The 17990-nt window shown below is 41.7% G+C and overlaps 1 protein-coding gene across 8 annotated transcripts in view; it reads right to left on the bottom strand.

Moving 5' to 3' along the window:
* The window catches only part of LOC120419408 (dystrophin, isoforms A/C/F/G/H), a 150119-nt gene that overhangs the window by 73464 nt on the left and 58665 nt on the right, over window positions 1-17990 (bottom strand). For 6 of the 8 annotated variants that reach the window (XM_039582083.2, XM_039582085.2, XM_039582086.2 and 3 more), the window contains 4 exons: window positions 9200-9600; window positions 8845-9142; window positions 8634-8779; window positions 8439-8559 (listed from right to left, as the gene is read on the bottom strand). In XM_039582083.2, coding sequence (XP_039438017.1) covers window positions 8439-8559; window positions 8634-8779; window positions 8845-9142; window positions 9200-9600 — 966 coding nt within the window. The remainder of the gene's footprint in view (window positions 1-8438; window positions 8560-8633; window positions 8780-8844; window positions 9143-9199; window positions 9601-17990) is intronic. The other 2 variants (XM_039582087.2, XM_039582090.2) reach the window with 1 other exon arrangement.

Here is a 17990-nt window from a genome sequence, read left to right as displayed (position 1 = left end):
ACTCAATTTTTGGAATGGTTGAAGAATTAACACAAATATTACTATTATACTTTTGAAAAACTTTTATAACATGCTTAGGACCAAAATATTATAACAAAACACCGCGACATAAGAAATAGCAACATATAAACACGACTCAACTATAGGAAAGATTTCAGGAGAAAACAAAACACAGTAAATAACAATTCGGAAATGGGTGAATTTGGATTTTTTGTAAATATTTGAAATTTTCGCAAAATTTCTCTCCGAAAATAAAATTTAACCTTAAAATATATTCCGTCATCATGGGTGACATTGGGTCTGAGGGTGAGATTGGGTCATACAAATTTCAGCATTTTTGTATGACCCAATCTCACTCCCCAAACGCAATGTCACCCCTGATGACGGTTCTCGAAGTTTTAAAACGGACGGCAATAATAAACATAGGCAAGCATGGTTCTGAACAAACATATTATTTTCACTTTTGTCATTGTTATGTTTTAACATCAAATTCGAGTTCTAGTCAAATTTGAATAGTTGATTGCCTACACCCAAAACTGGGCAGCGCTAGTCCGAGAGAATAATGGCCTCGAGACGAGAGAATAGAGGTACCATTTTTTTAAAGGCCCACCAAACTTTCCCACACCAAAAAGCTCATAAGAACTTCCTGGTAATGGACGCAAACTATCCTTAGCTCGTATACACATAAACAAGAAAATTGAAAATAAAAATTGAGCCAAGGACTAATTAGATGTGCGGTGAGTTAAACTACAAGGATGGTGTCCCAGAGGAAGAGAGTTCATTTCGAGGTGCCTATCCGTCGGGACGCATTTTTTTCGCGTTCCGTTTTCGTCCATCGTCGTCGGTGTGTATTTCGGGTGAGTTCGTGCGTGTGTGTGTGAAGGTGCGGCTAGCTCTGGTTGTCACGATGACAGCAGAGCTGAGCCAGTTCGTTTCGCGGTGCCTGTCCGTCGGGACGCATTTTTTTTCGCGTTCCGTTTTCGTCGATCGTCGTCGGTGTGTATTTCGGGTGAGTTCGTGCGTGTGTGTGTGAAGGTGCGGCTAGCTCTGGTTGTCACGATGACAGCAGAGCTGAGCCAGTTCGTTTCGCGGTGCCTGTCCGTCGGGACGCATTTTTTTTTTCGCGTTCCGTTTTCGTCGATCGTCGTCGGTGTGTATTTCGGGTGAGTTCGTGCGTGTGTGTGTGTGTGAAGGTGCGGCTAGCTCTGGTTGTCACGATGACAGCAGAGCTGAGCCAGTTCGTTTCGCGGTGCCTGTCCGTCGGGACGCATTTTTTTTCGCGTTCCGTTTTCGTCGATCGTCGTCGGTGTGTATTTCGGGTGAGTTCGTGCGTGTGTGTGTGAAGGTGCGGCTAGCTCTGGTTGTCACGATGACAGCAGAGCTGAGCCAGTTCGTTTCGCGGTGCCTGTCCGTCGGGACGCATTTTTTTTTCGCGTTCCGTTTTCGTCGATCGTCGTCGGTGTGTATTTCGGGTGAGTTCGTGCGTGTGTGTGTGTGTGAAGGTGCGGCTAGCTCTGGTTGTCACGATGACAGCAGAGCTGAGCCAGTTCGTTTCGCGGTGCCTGTCCGTCGGGACGCATTTTTTTTTTCGCGTTCCGTTTTCGTCGATCGTCGTCGGTGTGTATTTCGGGTGAGTTCGTGCGTGTGTGTGTGAAGGTGCGGCTAGCTCTGGTTGTCACGATGACAGCAGAGCTGAGCCAGTTCGTTTCGCGGTGCCTGTCCGTCGGGACGCATTTTTTTTTTCGCGTTCCGTTTTCGTCGATCGTCGTCGGTGTGTATTTCGGGTGAGTTCGTGCGTGTGTGTGTGAAGGTGCGGCTAGCTCTGGTTGTCACGATGACAGCAGAGCTGAGCCAGTTCGTTTCGCGGTGCCTGTCCGTCGGGACGCATTTTTTTTCGCGTTCCGTTTTCGTCGATCGTCGTCGGTGTGTATTTCGGGTGAGTTCGTGCGTGTGTGTGTGAAGGTGCGGCTAGCTCTGGTTGTCACGATGACAGCAGAGCTGAGCCAGTTCGTTTCGCGGTGCCTGTCCGTCGGGACGCATTTTTTTTCGCGTTCCGTTTTCGTCGATCGTCGTCGGTGTGTATTTCGGGTGAGTTCGTGCGTGTGTGTGTGTGTGAAGGTGCGGCTAGCTCTGGTTGTCACGATGACAGCAGAGCTGAGCCAGTTCGTTTCGCGGTGCCTGTCCGTCGGGACGCATTTTTTTTTCGCGTTCCGTTTTCGTCGATCGTCGTCGGTGTGTATTTCGGGTGAGTTCGTGCGTGTGTGTGTGAAGGTGCGGCTAGCTCTGGTTGTCACGATGACAGCAGAGCTGAGCCAGTTCGTTTCGCGGTGCCTGTCCGTCGGGACGCATTTTTTTTTCGCGTTCCGTTTTCGTCGATCGTCGTCGGTGTGTATTTCGGGTGAGTTCGTGCGTGTGTGTGTGTGTGAAGGTGCGGCTAGCTCTGGTTGTCACGATGACAGCAGAGCTGAGCCAGTTCGTTTCGCGGTGCCTGTCCGTCGGGACGCATTTTTTTTTTTCGCGTTCCGTTTTCGTCGATCGTCGTCGGTGTGTATTTCGGGTGAGTTCGTGCGTGTGTGTGTGAAGGTGCGGCTAGCTCTGGTTGTCATGATAACAGCTACAGCAGAGCTGAGCCAGTTCATTTCGAGGTGCCTGTCCGTCGGGACGCATTTTTTTCGCGTTCCGTTTTCGTCCATCGTCGTCGGTGTGTTTTTCTCGTTAGTCATGTATTTGATACACATCACAGTCGGATTTCTTTGTTCTATGATTTGCAATTATTTCACGGGAAGATTCTTTTTAAATTGCGTCAGCAAAATATAAATTATCATTCAATTCGACCATTCGTTTCCCGCGAATCACGGCGACAAATATTGTTTCAACGCGATTGTTCAAGTCCTTCAGATAACATCATAACTCTTCAGTCATTAATTGGTCGCTCATCTTATAATAATTTAAAAGTATATATAGTCTCAGGGCAACTCTACGTAAATATGTTACGCTGAGTTTAATATTTCACCTTTTAATCACACATAATTTTGATTCTATCTTTCCACAGCCGGCTGTCTAAGATTGAATCATTTATGTTAAACTCAACACCAAATAACCGGGAACGGTCTCATCCGCATCATCCGATTGTTTGCCTTGAGAATACATAATACATCACCCTATTCAACAAAATTCATTGATTATTGGGCCACATCATCATCCTCTATGATGAATTCTGGCCATTACCCTTCCCCACTAACAAAATCCCAAGTAGAAGTAGTTTTCCGGCACACGCGGGGGTGTGGATATCGTATAGAACCCACCCTTGGTAGCAGCCTGTGCTAACTAACATTCCCGTCCCATCCCCTCGAGATCTACAAACTGACATGGCGGGCGCCGTTGGTGGCCAACGACTGTTTCCTATTCGCACCGGCTCTAGTTTTGATGATCGTGATGTTTTATCTTTTCAGCGCATTCATGCATGCTGTTGATAAGGGAAACATCATTTGATCGTTGAAGCGTGTGACCAGTTGTGCTGATGGGATATTACGGTCCTGTTCAGCAACGGAGAAGGACAACCATGGGTGGTCTCTCATGCTCATGCTCATGCTCATGCTCAAGGATGGTGTCCCAGAGGAAGAGTCTTCCTCTTGAGGGATCCACGAAATTAAAATTTATTATTTAAAAGCTATTATTGACGAGTGATTACTTAATACTTAATTGTTTAATAAAATAGTTCGTTGAGTTTTTGTTTAAAATATTTTTAAGATGTTTGCATTACAAGTGGAGCGATTATGTACTAATTGCAAATTACTTGGAAGTAAATTATATAGCGTAGGTCCTGTAATTTGATTCGTTTTTGGCCTCGTGTTGTAACAGCTCTAACTAATGCTTAGAAGGTTATTCGATTGGCGGGTTCTTCGTGACAGATTCGATTTTGTAAACTCTATGGTGTGATGAAATATAGGATTGTTAAATACATCATGGACAAAAAGTAATGTCTGTATTTCAAAGAGAAAAGCTAGTGGTAATATGTTATGACAACAGATTGATTTTTTTCTAAATCATTACTACCTCCATAAAAAAACATTTTCACTCCGGATAGTCGAACCACGAAAAAAAAGTTTTTCGTTGTCTAAGTTTTGATTGTCGAGCTTAAGTATGACCCAATGAATAAATCTTTTTTACGATAAAACACTGATTGTTAGAAAATAAACATCATTTTCTTCATTTAGCAGTTTGCTTAAATTCTATGATGTTGAAATTGAAAAATGTTGTGCTTTTAAAAGATTATATTCTGAAAATGTAGCGGTAGCCCTTAGAACAGTGACTCAGTTTAAAGAGCGCGGCAGACAGTCGAAAACTGACAGAAGTCAATAGAATCATCAATTAGACTGTTCTAAGGAATTGTATAATTGATAATCTATTTCCCCCTTGTGATGAGATACAGGTTATCTACGTTACCACATCCAGTTTTCCGCCATTACAGCATGCTGTGCACTGCTCTCCAAACATATTATTGAATGAAAATTATTTTATTCAAAGGAAATTTCATTAGAAGGAAATTTATGAGTAGAAATTAGGGCGTCCAATTTTCCCGGGTTTTGAATTTCCCGAGAAACGGGAAAAATATTTTTGAAATCCCGGGATCCCGGGAAATTTTTGAAACAGTATCTATGTTTTCATTATATTGATTATGTTTTCAAGCTTAAAATCATAGAATAAGCTCAATAATATTAATTGATGATAATCTTCACTTGAATCGAAACAAGGACAGCAATTTTTAGATAGTTTAAAAGGAATTTCAAAAATATTATTTTTTTATGTGTTTTGCTTTGGATTATAAAATAACCACAACATTAAATACCGTCATTATGGGTCGACATTGGGTTGGGGGGTGAGATCGGGTCATACAAACTTCAGCTATTTTGTATGACCAATCTTACCCTCTAGACCTAATGTCACCCCTGATGACGGTACATTGTGATTCAAATTGATTTTTTTTTATAAATAAATTTCTTTTATTTATTTTTGTATATGAAATGGCTAGAAATGCCAGAAAAAACTCTTTGAAAGTGTAATAAAAAACTAGAAGCAGAAACAAATAAAATAATACCGGTTAATGCTAATTTTAGATCAAATTTCATGTTTTATTTCAAACGTATTTGAAAAGAAATCAACACTACACTGCCTGAATTCGATGAAAAATAATGCTATATGTTTTTTTTTTCAAATTCAAAATCATAAATATACACAGCAAAAAATCCGTTGGTGAAATCGCATGCAAAAGCATGCACATCACCTTCTTCAAAATAAACACTTAATATTGCACACTGCATGTACAATTTTTGCAAATACAAAAAAAAAGTTGCAACTGACGGGATTCAAACCCAGCACCAACATTAAGAACAGGCACCTTAGCCCACTTGGCCATCCGACCGATGAAAAGCCGTTACCGTAAACTGGGGTCAATCGGGACACATGGGGCGAATTGGGACAGCAGTTTTAACCGTGTTGGAGCACAATATTTTGATTTTTCTGGTTGGTTTCGGAGACTCAGGCCAACAAAATGTGTACATCCATTTCCAAATTTAAAAGCTTTAAGTGGTCTAATAACTGCTGTCCCTATTTAGACTGTAGTCCCGATTCACCCCAGATTACGGTACGATAAACGCATATTTCAGCTTGACATTTCGGCCAAGTAGGTTTCCCATACTGATGGGCTACATATTTCAGGGCATAAAATTACATAAAATTGCATAAAATAATGCAATATTTATTTTACACCCAGCACTTTTAAACGCAGCTGGATTACTACATTTTTAGCTGTGTAGGGTAGAGTAGTCATCAATGAGACACGGGGAACAATGATAAAATGGCTCTCACAAGTCGTAGTTTCAACCAATCGGGCTCATATTTGGGGGAAAGGTGTATCTACTGGATACACGTCTGCTATAATAGTGGCTTTGGTTAAGGACGCTCCCTTGAAAAGTTATTCATAAATGTTTGATTCTGGGGTGTAAAAGTAAATTATGGACAAAAAATACGTTTTCGCTCGTAGGCTGCCATTTACACCAAAACTAATATTTCTTCAAATTTCTTTCGACGTTCCATAGGGATTGAGTTGGGCTACAATGTCCTTTCATTAGGTTTGACCAAAATTTAGTATATACCCAGAATCAGTGGCTGTCTCATTGTTCCCCACTCATTTTAGCCCATGGGTAACAATGAGACACTTTGATTTTTCTTCATTAAACTTTTCAAAATCCATGTAAATCTTTCAAAACATGAATTGGAAGTGATTTTTGGCATATTTACAGAGTTTTAACTTCATTTAACCAAACATACAAAGTTATTTGGTATAAATATATGAATTTTACAAAATTTAAATACTTTTTAGTATAACTTTTGTTAATTAAAGTTTCATGTTGGCAAAATTGCTTAAAATGTTCAAGGCAAGTCACCTGCAAAGGAACAATACAAAAACATGATGTTTTACTAGAAAAAAATTGATTTTCGTAGAGTGTCTCATTGTTCCCCAGCTGTCTCATTGTTCCTGCCAAGTGCGTCTACAATGAGACAGTTGAATAACTCTGGCTGTAGATGTCGGATCGATCTCAAATTTTGTTCAATGTTAGAACACACAAACAAAAAGCTCATTAAAACATGCTGATGAAAAAAATAGAAAAATCGTTGAAAGTTGAAAACCAAAAGTGTCTCATTGATGACTACCCTACCCTACGTAAAATACGTAAATATAATACCCACGCTTTTAAAAATATATATTAAATAGAAAATATTTAAAATTTTAACAATTTTTCATAATAAGCCAAATGAATGCTGATAAATGCCGAGTAAAAATTTTAATGCTTTAAAATTCTTATCGATTACTAAGTAATCAACTTGTTATCATGGAAACCAAATCTGAATTTCCAGGATAAAATTTGAATTTTTGTCCCGGGAATTCCCGGGATGAACGCACTAGTAGAAATTAATACGGAAGTATACTTCCGTTCTACGCATAGTTGTCCCATGTAATTTTTGGTCGATTCTGACTTTTTTTTCATTTTTAGGCTTAGATTTAAGTTTAGCTTTCGAAAAACATATAAAATCTGTTCGGAAACTTTTTGAAAACAACACCAAGTCTGTTTGTCCCATCGTTGAACTTCTACGCATAATTGTCCTACCAAGTATTTTCTTTCACGAAATTATTAGTTTCACGAAGTATTGTGTCTTGTTTACCTATTGTATAGCACGAGGATTACAAATAAGAGTGATAAACTGCTTACTGGAATGATTAGGGACTTATGGAGTGAATAGCGACCCACGGGATAATTATGCGTAGAAACACAAAAAAAAACGGTTGAAAAATTTCAATCGTGTTTTTCTCAGTTGCTCTTTTTTGAATATGGGACAATTATGCGTAGAACGACAGTATATATCACTAAAATGTTCAAACTGGAAAACATTTAACTATCGGGCCGGGGTGAGATAGGGTCATACAAATTTCAGCATTTTTGTAGGCCCAATCTCACCCCCAGGCCCATTGTCACCCCTGATGACGGTATATTCAAAAATCAAATGAAAAAGTTTGGCAAATTGTTAGTTTAAGCTTCTTACTATTGAAATTTTACAAGTTTTAATAATTTTTATTTGTATCACATACGGCCTGCGATACTACGGCAAATTGCCGAAATGGCCAGCGAGGTCCAGCTAGCTGAGGACTACTGCCTTAGGGACCATCCATAAACCACGTGGGCATTTGACCTTTTGTCGCACATCCTCAAAAATTAAACAGAAAAAAACGTGATGTTTTTTGTTTCTGATGATAAAGTGTTTTTTGTTTTTATAATTGTAGCAGTTGAATATTTTGCCAAAAATCAGCCAACCGCTCAAAAGTTTAGGGGTTATAAAAAAATCGGAAATCTTGAGCGAGTTGTGGCGCTATAACCACGGCAAATAGTGTCCAGGGCATTCGTGGAAATACAATGTCCCATCCCAGAGGGTCCCGGAGTACCAAACCTTCTTAGCATGGTGCTCCCAAACGAATACAACCAAATCACGGAGCGTATGGTGGTGTGTCCCCACGCTTCTTCCTCCCCTTTCGATTCAGAATTGTGTTGTTGTTCGAACACTCAGTGCTCAAACTCAACCCATTTACGAATCATCTCTGCGATACGGCTTTACGCAGTAGGCCTGGCCGCTTTAACGCTTGTGATGTTTTAATGCATTCCGATGCAATGGTGCACTACAAATGTTAATAAATGACAAGAAGAGTGCTAGGCGTTATCTAACCTAAGGCACTCTCCAGGATCCCTTCGAAAGATTGGCTGCGCTAGGGTCTGATTAGATTAGATTAGATTAGATTATAGAAAAAATCGGAAATCTTGCCCAGGTCACGATCCTACTCAGCATCGTAGGGTAAATTTAGGGCAAAATCTCACTTGAACGTTTACCTTTATTTCGTACAGTCTCTGTGAGAGACCTTCCTCCGTTCGATTCGTCAATGGTTCGGAAATAAGTTCTCTGGTACTCCGAAGCGTTCGAGTTAACGTATCGTCAATCGGTCCTGTTTCACTGAAAAGAAAATTGAACAAGAATTCATGACATCATACTTTGATAAAACAATCTTGTTCTTTAAAAATACAAACCCGGTAAAAGAAAGTGTTTCTCCAAGCAAACTTTTTGCAAATTCGTGCTCGCTTAACAAACTAGAAACATCCATCATGTTTCCCTTTTTAATTGAAAATAATATGGCAATGATTTCGTCAAAATGAAGTGATAAATCGCGCATTCCCTGTAAATATGGAAAACATAACGTTTATAAAAAAAGAAAAAAACTCAACCATATGCTTTGAGTACATTTCTTATAACAGTCATGATGTTGGACACTGATTCCGATGGTGCTGTTTGCGATGCAACATCAATGGCCAATTTGGCTTCCTCTTGCCTTTCTTTTATGTCCAAAATTCGCTTAGTCAGCTCTGCTTCGTTATCTTTGGCAATTGGTTTGACCAGCAAGTCATTGATTCGTTTGAGCACTTTCGTTGTAATCTCATCCAGGTCAATCGACTTGCTGTGAGTTGAATCGTTGAAGGAGCCGTCATTATCGTTCGTTGAATTCAGCTGCTGTGGAGTTGCATCCAGGTCTTGATAGTTCCTGGAAATAATTAAAATAAATTTTAATAACTTTACCTTACCAAAAAAAAATCCCTACCGAAAGCTTTGAACACTTTTGAATTTATCTCTCAAATTGGCTTGCGTTTCCATCAAGCGCTGCGTTAGAGTTTTCGATTTACCATGCGTCTCCAGAATCAAAGTATCTCCCTGTGATATCAATGTGGCCGCATCCGGTGCTATCGTTAGCTTCAGGTTTTCAATCGTGTTTGTTCCACCACCGCACGAGCTTAGCTGTTCTCGGATTTGGTCGAGCTTTTTGATCATGTACTTGGCGGTTTTGTCAAACTCGTTAACACGCTGTTCGAGAGAGGTTAGTTTTTTGTATGAATCATACCGATAAACGTCTGAATTGAGAGGAGGGGATGGTAGTTCGTCTGGTTGGACCAATTCTACACTTGTTTCACTCATTTTTGTAATGTCCAACGTTTCGAGACGACTCTGGAAATGATAGAGTTTGGTATTTATGAACATCACAAATTATTTTAATATTTAATTCCTTTTTTATTCTTCAAATCAAAAACAATTAAACAATTTGCTGAATATTGAACATGTTCGAGAATATTTTTTCAGATAATTAAATGTGTAATGTAATGTAATGTGTCCCTAAGTTGCTATGGGGCGCGGGTTCGATTCCCGCCTAATCCTCCTGGCCTTCTATCGGATGGAGAAGTAAAACGTCGGTCCATATTCGTAAAAGAGGTTTTGGGTGACTCACCACACATAACCTTCGGACGCCTAGAAATGAGCAGAAATTTTCAACAGAGACCACAAAAGACCCGGGGGTCGTGAAAGTGGATTGCTTTGCTTTTTAAACTAAATCTGAGGCAAATCTGAGCATTTTTTTATAAAGATTTCTGTAAAAAGGAGAAGGTGGGACAAGTGTTGCAAGCTGAGAAATTACTCAAAAAAAATCATAAAACGTATAAAATCAGTGGAATTTGTTTACTCATATTTTGCCTTCCTCACTGAGAAAAGGCTATAAAATCACTCGAAAATTTAACTTCCTAAGTACACCTCTTAGATATACCTTCACGTATACATATCGACTCAGAATCATTTTCTGAACAAACGTCTATGGGGATGTGTGTAGACATGATTTTTTTCCACACACATATCTCAAAACTGGCTAAATCGATTTTGGCCGGGTTTGCCTTTTTTTATGACCGCTTTGGGGTTCAATAAGACCCTATTCAAAATTATTAAGTTTAGTGCAGTATTTTTAAAAGTTACCGTCAGGGGTGACATTGGGTCTAGGTGGTGAGATTAGGTCATACAAAAATGCTGAAATTTGTATGACCCAATATCACCCCCCAGACCCAATGTCACCCCTGATGACGGTATGCTATTAAAAAGTTTTTGTAGATATAAAAGAGTGATTTTTAGCATAACCTCAAAAGGCCGGGTATTTTTGTTTACGTGCGAGAGTCGCGTCCAACCACCTAATGGTGGATTAAGAAACGTTTTTAGTTTATATGCAGTACACAGTATACACTTTTCCAAATCTTAACCAGCTTTTTAAGCGAAAATGGCGTTCGAATGAAGAACGCCCGAAATGTCAAAATCACGCAGTGGTAACAAAATTACGGGAAAAGTGTGCAATTACATGACAGCCACATTTTATTCTAATGTTCGTGCTACTGGGCGATTTTGACATTTCGGACGTTTAACATTCGAACGCCATCTTCACTTACAAACCTGGATAAGAAATTCGAACAAACATCATTCAATCCAGCGTTTGGCAGCGTTTACGTTACTTTGATGGCTATGTCGCAGTAGGATGAAACAACGTTTGAATTCATCATATAGAGTTATCTAACTGCGCATGTATTGCGTGTACGCACACGAAAAAGATTGAGGTTAAATTTTGTACCGTCCAGCAAAACAAATGGCGTGCTAGTGTGCGTGAAATCGGCCTTAGATAACTCTATTAGGTTTTACAGCGTGAGCACACACGCACACACATTTTTACTGAGACACACGTGCGAAAAATGTAAACAGTGCAGCCAAGCTGTCAAATTTCTAACCTAAAAATCGAGTCGCCGTAAAACCTAATTTTCGAAATAGGTACAATCATTGTTTGACATAACCACGCAGATGTGGTTTATTTGTATATTCAAATACAAACTTTCTGAGGGGGGTTTGATAGTTCGTTCTATGCTTTGAATGCTGAATTAATGATGTGAATAAACAACTACGGATCGATAAAATCTTTCAGATTAGTGGTGGCTGTATTGTTGTGTGTGTGTGTGTGTGTGTGTGTGTGTGTGTGTGTGTGTGTGTGTGTGTGTGTGTGTGTGTGTGTGTGTTAAACCAATCCAATATCCGTAGGCCGGCTACGAAATTATGGGAAAGTATAATTTGTATCAGTCTTGAGTATGCTGATACAGCTTATCGCAGTCCCGGACATTAGGTGGTGTTAGCCCACGCGCTGCTTCCAATGACCCGTTTCAGAATGACAGAGCTCCTTGCGGTCCAATTCCGAGGTCATTGGGCATTGTCTGGCCCCGCCCAAACATAGACCAAGAACCAGAAGAGTCCTCGACCTATCTTTAGACTTCCAATCTCATAAGGCAAACATGAGATCAGCGCGTATTTAATGGTTAATCAGTAGGCAAAAAGTCACAGTTTCAGTTTGGATAGATCTCACCAAGGTTCTGGAACTTCCGGTAGCCCTTTTTATCGGGTGCTTCAAAGCATCCGAACGTTTTTCAGTCGCAGGGGTCCGGACGTCCAGCTGCGGGTCCTCAATCACGGACAGCTTGATCTTTCTCATGCCGATCTAACACATATCCTGGCGAGCGTATTGTGAAGATTTTCCTTAGCAGCCATGAACACGATCCTGCGGTTTCATCTTCAACCGGTGAGCTCTTACGTTTGTTCACTCTTTAACACGATACAAGCTCACAAAAGTTCAAATAACTCTTTGATTAATATAATAAATTTTGACCGAAACATTTTCACATAACAAAACTTCGCGTAAAAAAAAACAATTCATTCCGCAACACTCAGATTAGTGGTGGCTGTATTGTTAAATTAAAAATCCTCTTGGGGAAGAATTGTAAACGTAAATCTCTTTTTACATTCCATCAACCAGAAATATAACGACTGATTTGAATTTGAATATTGTTCTCGGATAAGCCACTATCGAGATAAACATTAGGTTTTACGCCGACTCGGTTTTTAGGTTAGAAATTTGACAGCTTGGCTGCATTGTTTACATTTTTTGCACGTGTGTCTCAGTAAAAATGTGTGTGCGTGTGCGCTCGTGACGTCACGCTGTAAAACCTTATTGACGTCAGATGTTTGCGCGCCAAAATAGTTCCTTTTTTTGAATATTTTTTCTCAGAAAGAAGGGACCCGTGGTGCAAGGGAAGCGTGGTTGCCTTTCACCCAGTCGGCCTGGGTTCGATCCCAAAAGGTGGCATTTTTCGAGACGCGATTTGACTGATCACGCCTTCCGTCGGATGGGGAAGTAAATGTTGGCCCCAGTCTAACCTAGAAGTTAGGTCGTTAGCTCAGTCCAGGTATAGGAGTCGTCTCCCTGGGTCCTGTCTCGGTGGAGTCACTTGTAGGCAGTTGGACTAATAATCCAAAAGTCGCCAGTTCGAATCCCGGGATGGATGGAAGCTAAGGTGTAAAAAGAGGTTTGCAATTGCCTCAACAATCAAGTAGGAATCTCGCAATCGGAGAACACCACGGCAATACTGTAGAGTGAATAATTTGATTTTTAAAGATTTTCACAACGGTTGGCGAGTACGAAAAGGCTCTCTCAAAGATTTTTTTGTGTTTTTAAACCCATCACCACCACTCCGGGCATGGATTTGGAAGATTTTTGTACAGGTAATGTTGTAGAAAACAAAATGTTTTAGTTGAAAGACGGAACCGTAGTTGAAAGGCCCCATATTTTCTCATCAACCTGCTCAGGCGCTTTCTCGACTCGGTCAGGGACAGGCACTTCTCCGGTGGCCACTCGGGTTTACTACCTATACTTCCTTTTACCATCACCAAGAGCGGATTATTTCCAGCCTGTGTCTTGATGTTGCCATCGATGGCAGCACCTTGATTCAAAGGAAGTTGATTAATTATATGGAAATCCCATGGCTCAGGCTTAGCGGAATGGTTACGCTGTCCGATTTGTAAGCGGATGATCATGAGTTTGATTCCCGTCTCCCATCCCATCTACACCTACCATCGGATGGGGAAGCAAAACGTCGGTCCCGGCCTTGATTGTTGTTAGGCCGTTATGTCATTCCAGGTGTAGGAGTCGACTCCATAGGGACGTGGCGTTACATCGTGCTGTCATCTGGTTTTTTTAAGTGCAAGAATGGAAAAGTTCTGAGTCATCGTCTAAAAATAGACGGCGTCCTATCTCGCCCAGCAAAATGAAGTCGATAAAGTAGTCGGTTTTGATGAGAAAAAGTGGAAAATGTGGTCTAAAAATAGCGACGCCATCCCCCTATGGCATAAGTACAAACACACACCGCTCCGGTGGAATCCGCTGGCGGCGGTTGGACTCGCAATCCAAAGGTCGTCAGTTCAAACACTGGGGTGGAAGGTTCCTTGGAGTAGAAATAGGTTTGGATGCCCTCCCCATGCAAGCCTTCGGACTCCAAGGTTCGAGCAGAAACTTGCAATACAGACCACAATAGATCTGGGGGTCGTCATCATTCCTTTGTGAACCATCATTCAGTGAGGTACTCCTGGATTTTAGCTCCTGAAAAGTGCTTAAAAAGTGCAAAAATGCCTCAGGGCAAGAAAAAGAGGCGGTCCTCACCAGCAGGATCGGCAGATTTGAAGAAGCTAAAGAATCCCGAAGCGCTACCTGCAAAGCCAGGCAGTTTGGGCAAGTACGCTCAAAATTCGTCTGGAAACCAGTTCGCTACCCTCCCTGTGGACGTGAGCGAGAAGGAAGAATTTGAACGACGGGAAAAGTTGCCACCCATTTTTGTGAAAACATCGTCATCGGATTCGGTGCGAAAGTGGCTGATCGTGTTTATCAAATCTGGTGCTTTACGAGCTTCCATTCGCTTGTGTGCTGATGGACTCAAAATTCTGCTACCTACCAGAAAGGATTACAACTACGTTCGGGATTTCCTGAATAACACAAAGATTGCATACTACAGCCATGACGATCCAGGTAAACGCCCCACGAAACAGGTCCTCCGAGGCCTGTACGACATGGATGTGAGTGTGCTGAAAGAAGAGCTCAAAACTCTGAAGTTGAACGTGATCGAAGTCTTCAAGATGACGAGACACAACAAGGACATCAAGTATCGTGATCAACTGTACCTGGTTCATTTCGAGAAAGGATCGACAACGCCGTCTGAGCCGAAAGCAGTTCGGGCAATTTTCAACATCATCGTGACTTAGGAACGTTATCGTCCAGTGCACCGTGACGTGACGCAATGTTCGAATTGCTTGCAGTTTGGACATGGTGGAAGGAACTGTTTCATCAAGAGTCGTTGTGCAACCTGCGGAGGTGAGCACAAAACTCAAGCTTGCGAAACAATCAACGAGAACATCGAAGCGAAATGCTTCAATTGCGGCGGCGACCATTCTACCAAGAATCGAAGCTGCCCAAAACGTGCTGAGTTTGTGAAAATTCGGCAGCAAGCGACGACGAGGCACCAACCAAATCGTCGCAAAACACCACCAACTTTCACGGATGAGGATTTTCCTGCTTTGGCGTCGCCAGTAGCAGGTTCTGTTCGAGTGGTTCCAATTCTGCAGCCATTGCCGTTGAATCAGCGGCAAAGAGTTGCAGAGCATACAACACCTCCTGGCTTCAGTCAGCAACCGAGGGAAAACCAACCAACATCAACGGGTGAAGGCAGTAGTGACCTGTTTTCACCACAAGAACTTCTGAACATTTTCATCGAGATGACAACAACTCTGCGTGGGTGCAAAACTCGCCAGGAACAAGTAAGAACTCTTGGAGCATTCATCTTAAAATACAGTTCGTAGTTTACTCGTTCTAGTGATTTTGAATATTTCAATGGATTTATTTGTTTAGTTTTAGGTTAGGATTAGTTGTTAAAGTGATTTTTTTTCTTTTTTACCCAAATGTGTTCAATTCAATGCAATAATGTAAAACAATTTCAAGCAAATAAATAAATGTGATCAGTTAATAATAAAACGAAAAATACAACAAAGATGAAGAGCATTAGGCCATACCACTTATCATGTAAAAGAAATGTAATTATTATAAGAATGTTCAATAAAGACATATTTAATTTCAAAAAACCTGGGGGTCGTTAATGTGAATGGTTTGATTTTTTATGGCTCCTTCCCCTTTGCCATGGGGCGTAGGTCCTTGCAGGCCGGATCCATGATTTTATCGGGATAATTGAACTGGAGCTTTCCTTGAGTCAAGAGGTGGATGGCCGCAGCTGGGTCGATCGATTTCGGTCCTTAGGGGGAATCTCACGGTACCTATCCTGATCCTGCACCGTAATGTGATTGGGCACGGTCCGCATTTGTGAGGCAACGATTTGTCCTGAACGTTTGAATGGGTGGCAGATCAGAAGTGTTGGGAGAAATTACTTCTTGCTCTCACAACTAACTACAAAAACACCCGCAAGCACTCACACATAGATCACTTTTATATATGGAAATACTCAGTTTTAGTTTTGGCCACCATATTAAGCTAGATGCTGAATTTTTTTATGATTGCTGGTTTTTTTTTGAAAAATCTGTTCAATGATTTACGGATAAACGGAACAGAGTTCAATTCTCCGCCGGAATACAGTACACTCAACCCCCGGTGGTTGGTCACTTTTTCGTTTGACACTTTTTTAGTTTGTACCCCGTTGGTTGGTTAAAGTCAAACTAAAAAGTGACGAACTGTCACTTTTTACACGGCGCTCACGCACACTATCAAAACAAACGTTTGGTAGTGTGTGTGAACTCCGTGTAAAAGGGGTGTCAAACTAAAAAGTGACCCCGTTCATTTGACAACAGTTGGTGTCAAACCATCGGGGTTTGAGTGTACACACCTTTTTGCCTATCTTCTTTATTCAATGTTTATCACTTTCCAATGTTTCTCGCCTTTAGACATTCTATGATTTCACAATGACAAAATCCACTATGAAAAACAATGCTACAACCAAAGATAGCGTACACACAAAAAATATTTCCGAATGAATCATTTATGATGTAACACTTTTGACCGTCATTAAACATATAAATTTAAATTCAATTTGATGTAAATTTGCAACAAATTATTCGTTAAAACATGATTTTACGTGTGATTCAACCGTTTACTTCGAATCTCAAGTTTACATCAACTGAGTTTACATGTGATTCATTTTTCGTGTTGAGTAAATTCACATATTTTTTCTGTGAATCAAAAAATGTTCCCTTGTACCTATAGATTAGGCAACGACCCATGTAGTCTACTTGTGTTTAACGAAATAAATAAATAAAAATAAATAAATAAATAAATAAATAAATAAATAAATAAACATGTTTTGATCTAATTTACGTTGAGCCACCCTATTGGTGGTAACGTGAGCGGATGCAACCCTGCGCACAACGGCGCTGTCGTTCAAGAGAAAAGTGAAACGTCACACACAGTTAGTTTTTTTTCTAAGCCAGCTTCGCAACAATAAAGTCACATTTAGTTGTTACTCGCGCGTATTTTATTTCCGGCAAAGTTAACCGGATCCGTCTCTCCTTTTCGCGTTCCCTGCTGCCGTCGGTACTCTGCTAATCCGGCCAACAGGTTTTGTGCCCAGGAACGCAGCGGAAGAGGAGTTCGGTCGCGTGGAAGCTGAGGAAAAAGTTGCAGCCGGTTGATTGGTAAAAAGTTCCGGCAAGATGGCAGACCAGCGCTACGCCCTTCCCAGACTGACCAGCCTAAACTACCACACTTGGAAGTTTAAAATGGAAATGTTGCTAATCAAGGAGCGGTTGTGGTCAGTTATCTCCAAAGAGAAGTCGCAAGTTCCCTCGGAGCAGTGGGTGGAGAAGGACGAAGTGGCTCGTGCGATGATTGGCCTGTGGGTGGACGACAACTAGGCTAGGCTGATAAAAACGTGCAAGTCAGCGAAGGAGGCCTGGGAGAAGTTGAAGGACCACCACGACCAGCGTTCCGTTGTGTACCTCCTCAAGAAGCTGGCCCGGTTGGACCTTCCGGAGGGCGGCGAGGTGGAGGAGCACATCCAGGTGTTCAACGAGCAACGAGTTCGAGGTACCGGAAGCGGAACTATCGCCGGAGTCAACGGTGAAGGAAATCCGGTCGACATCGAGCTCCACGACGTCCTCTACGTCCCCAAACTCACCAGCGGACTGATTTCGGTGAGCACACTTGCAGCGAAAGGATTCAATGTTGTGTTCAACGGCGAACGTTGTGAAGTCCGGAACCGTGCAGGACTGGTAGCAGCACAAGGGACCCGTCACGGAATCCTCTACCGATTGTGCACTTCGGACCAAGCAATGATCACAGTGCAGAGGAGCCACACTGCTAACTGCCAACATACCTGGCATCGTCGGCTCGGTCATCGTGATCAAGAGGTGGTTCAAGCGATTCCGGGGAAGTTTGCGGAAGGGATCAAGGTTGAGGACTGCGGCGTACGGAAGCTCTGCAGCAGCTGCATGGAAGGGAAGATGTCACGCACTCCGTTTCCGAAGCAGGCTGTGCACGACACGAAGGAAAAGCTGGATTTGGATTTAAGCGGCTGAAACACTACCTATCGCTGATCGACGACTACACCAGAATGACGTTCCTGATCCGGAACAAGTCCGACGCTGCGGGCAAGATCGAAATTTTTGTCAAGTTCTGCAAGACCCAGATCGGAAAGACCCCGCGCGTCATTCGGTCCGATGGA

This window comes from Culex pipiens, chromosome 2, assembly GCF_016801865.2.
Source record: "Culex pipiens pallens isolate TS chromosome 2, TS_CPP_V2, whole genome shotgun sequence".
NCBI classification, from domain to species: Eukaryota; Metazoa; Arthropoda; class Insecta; order Diptera; family Culicidae; genus Culex; species Culex pipiens.
Note: the sequence above shows the minus strand (reverse complement) of the source record. Positions and strands in the feature narration are given on the sequence as shown.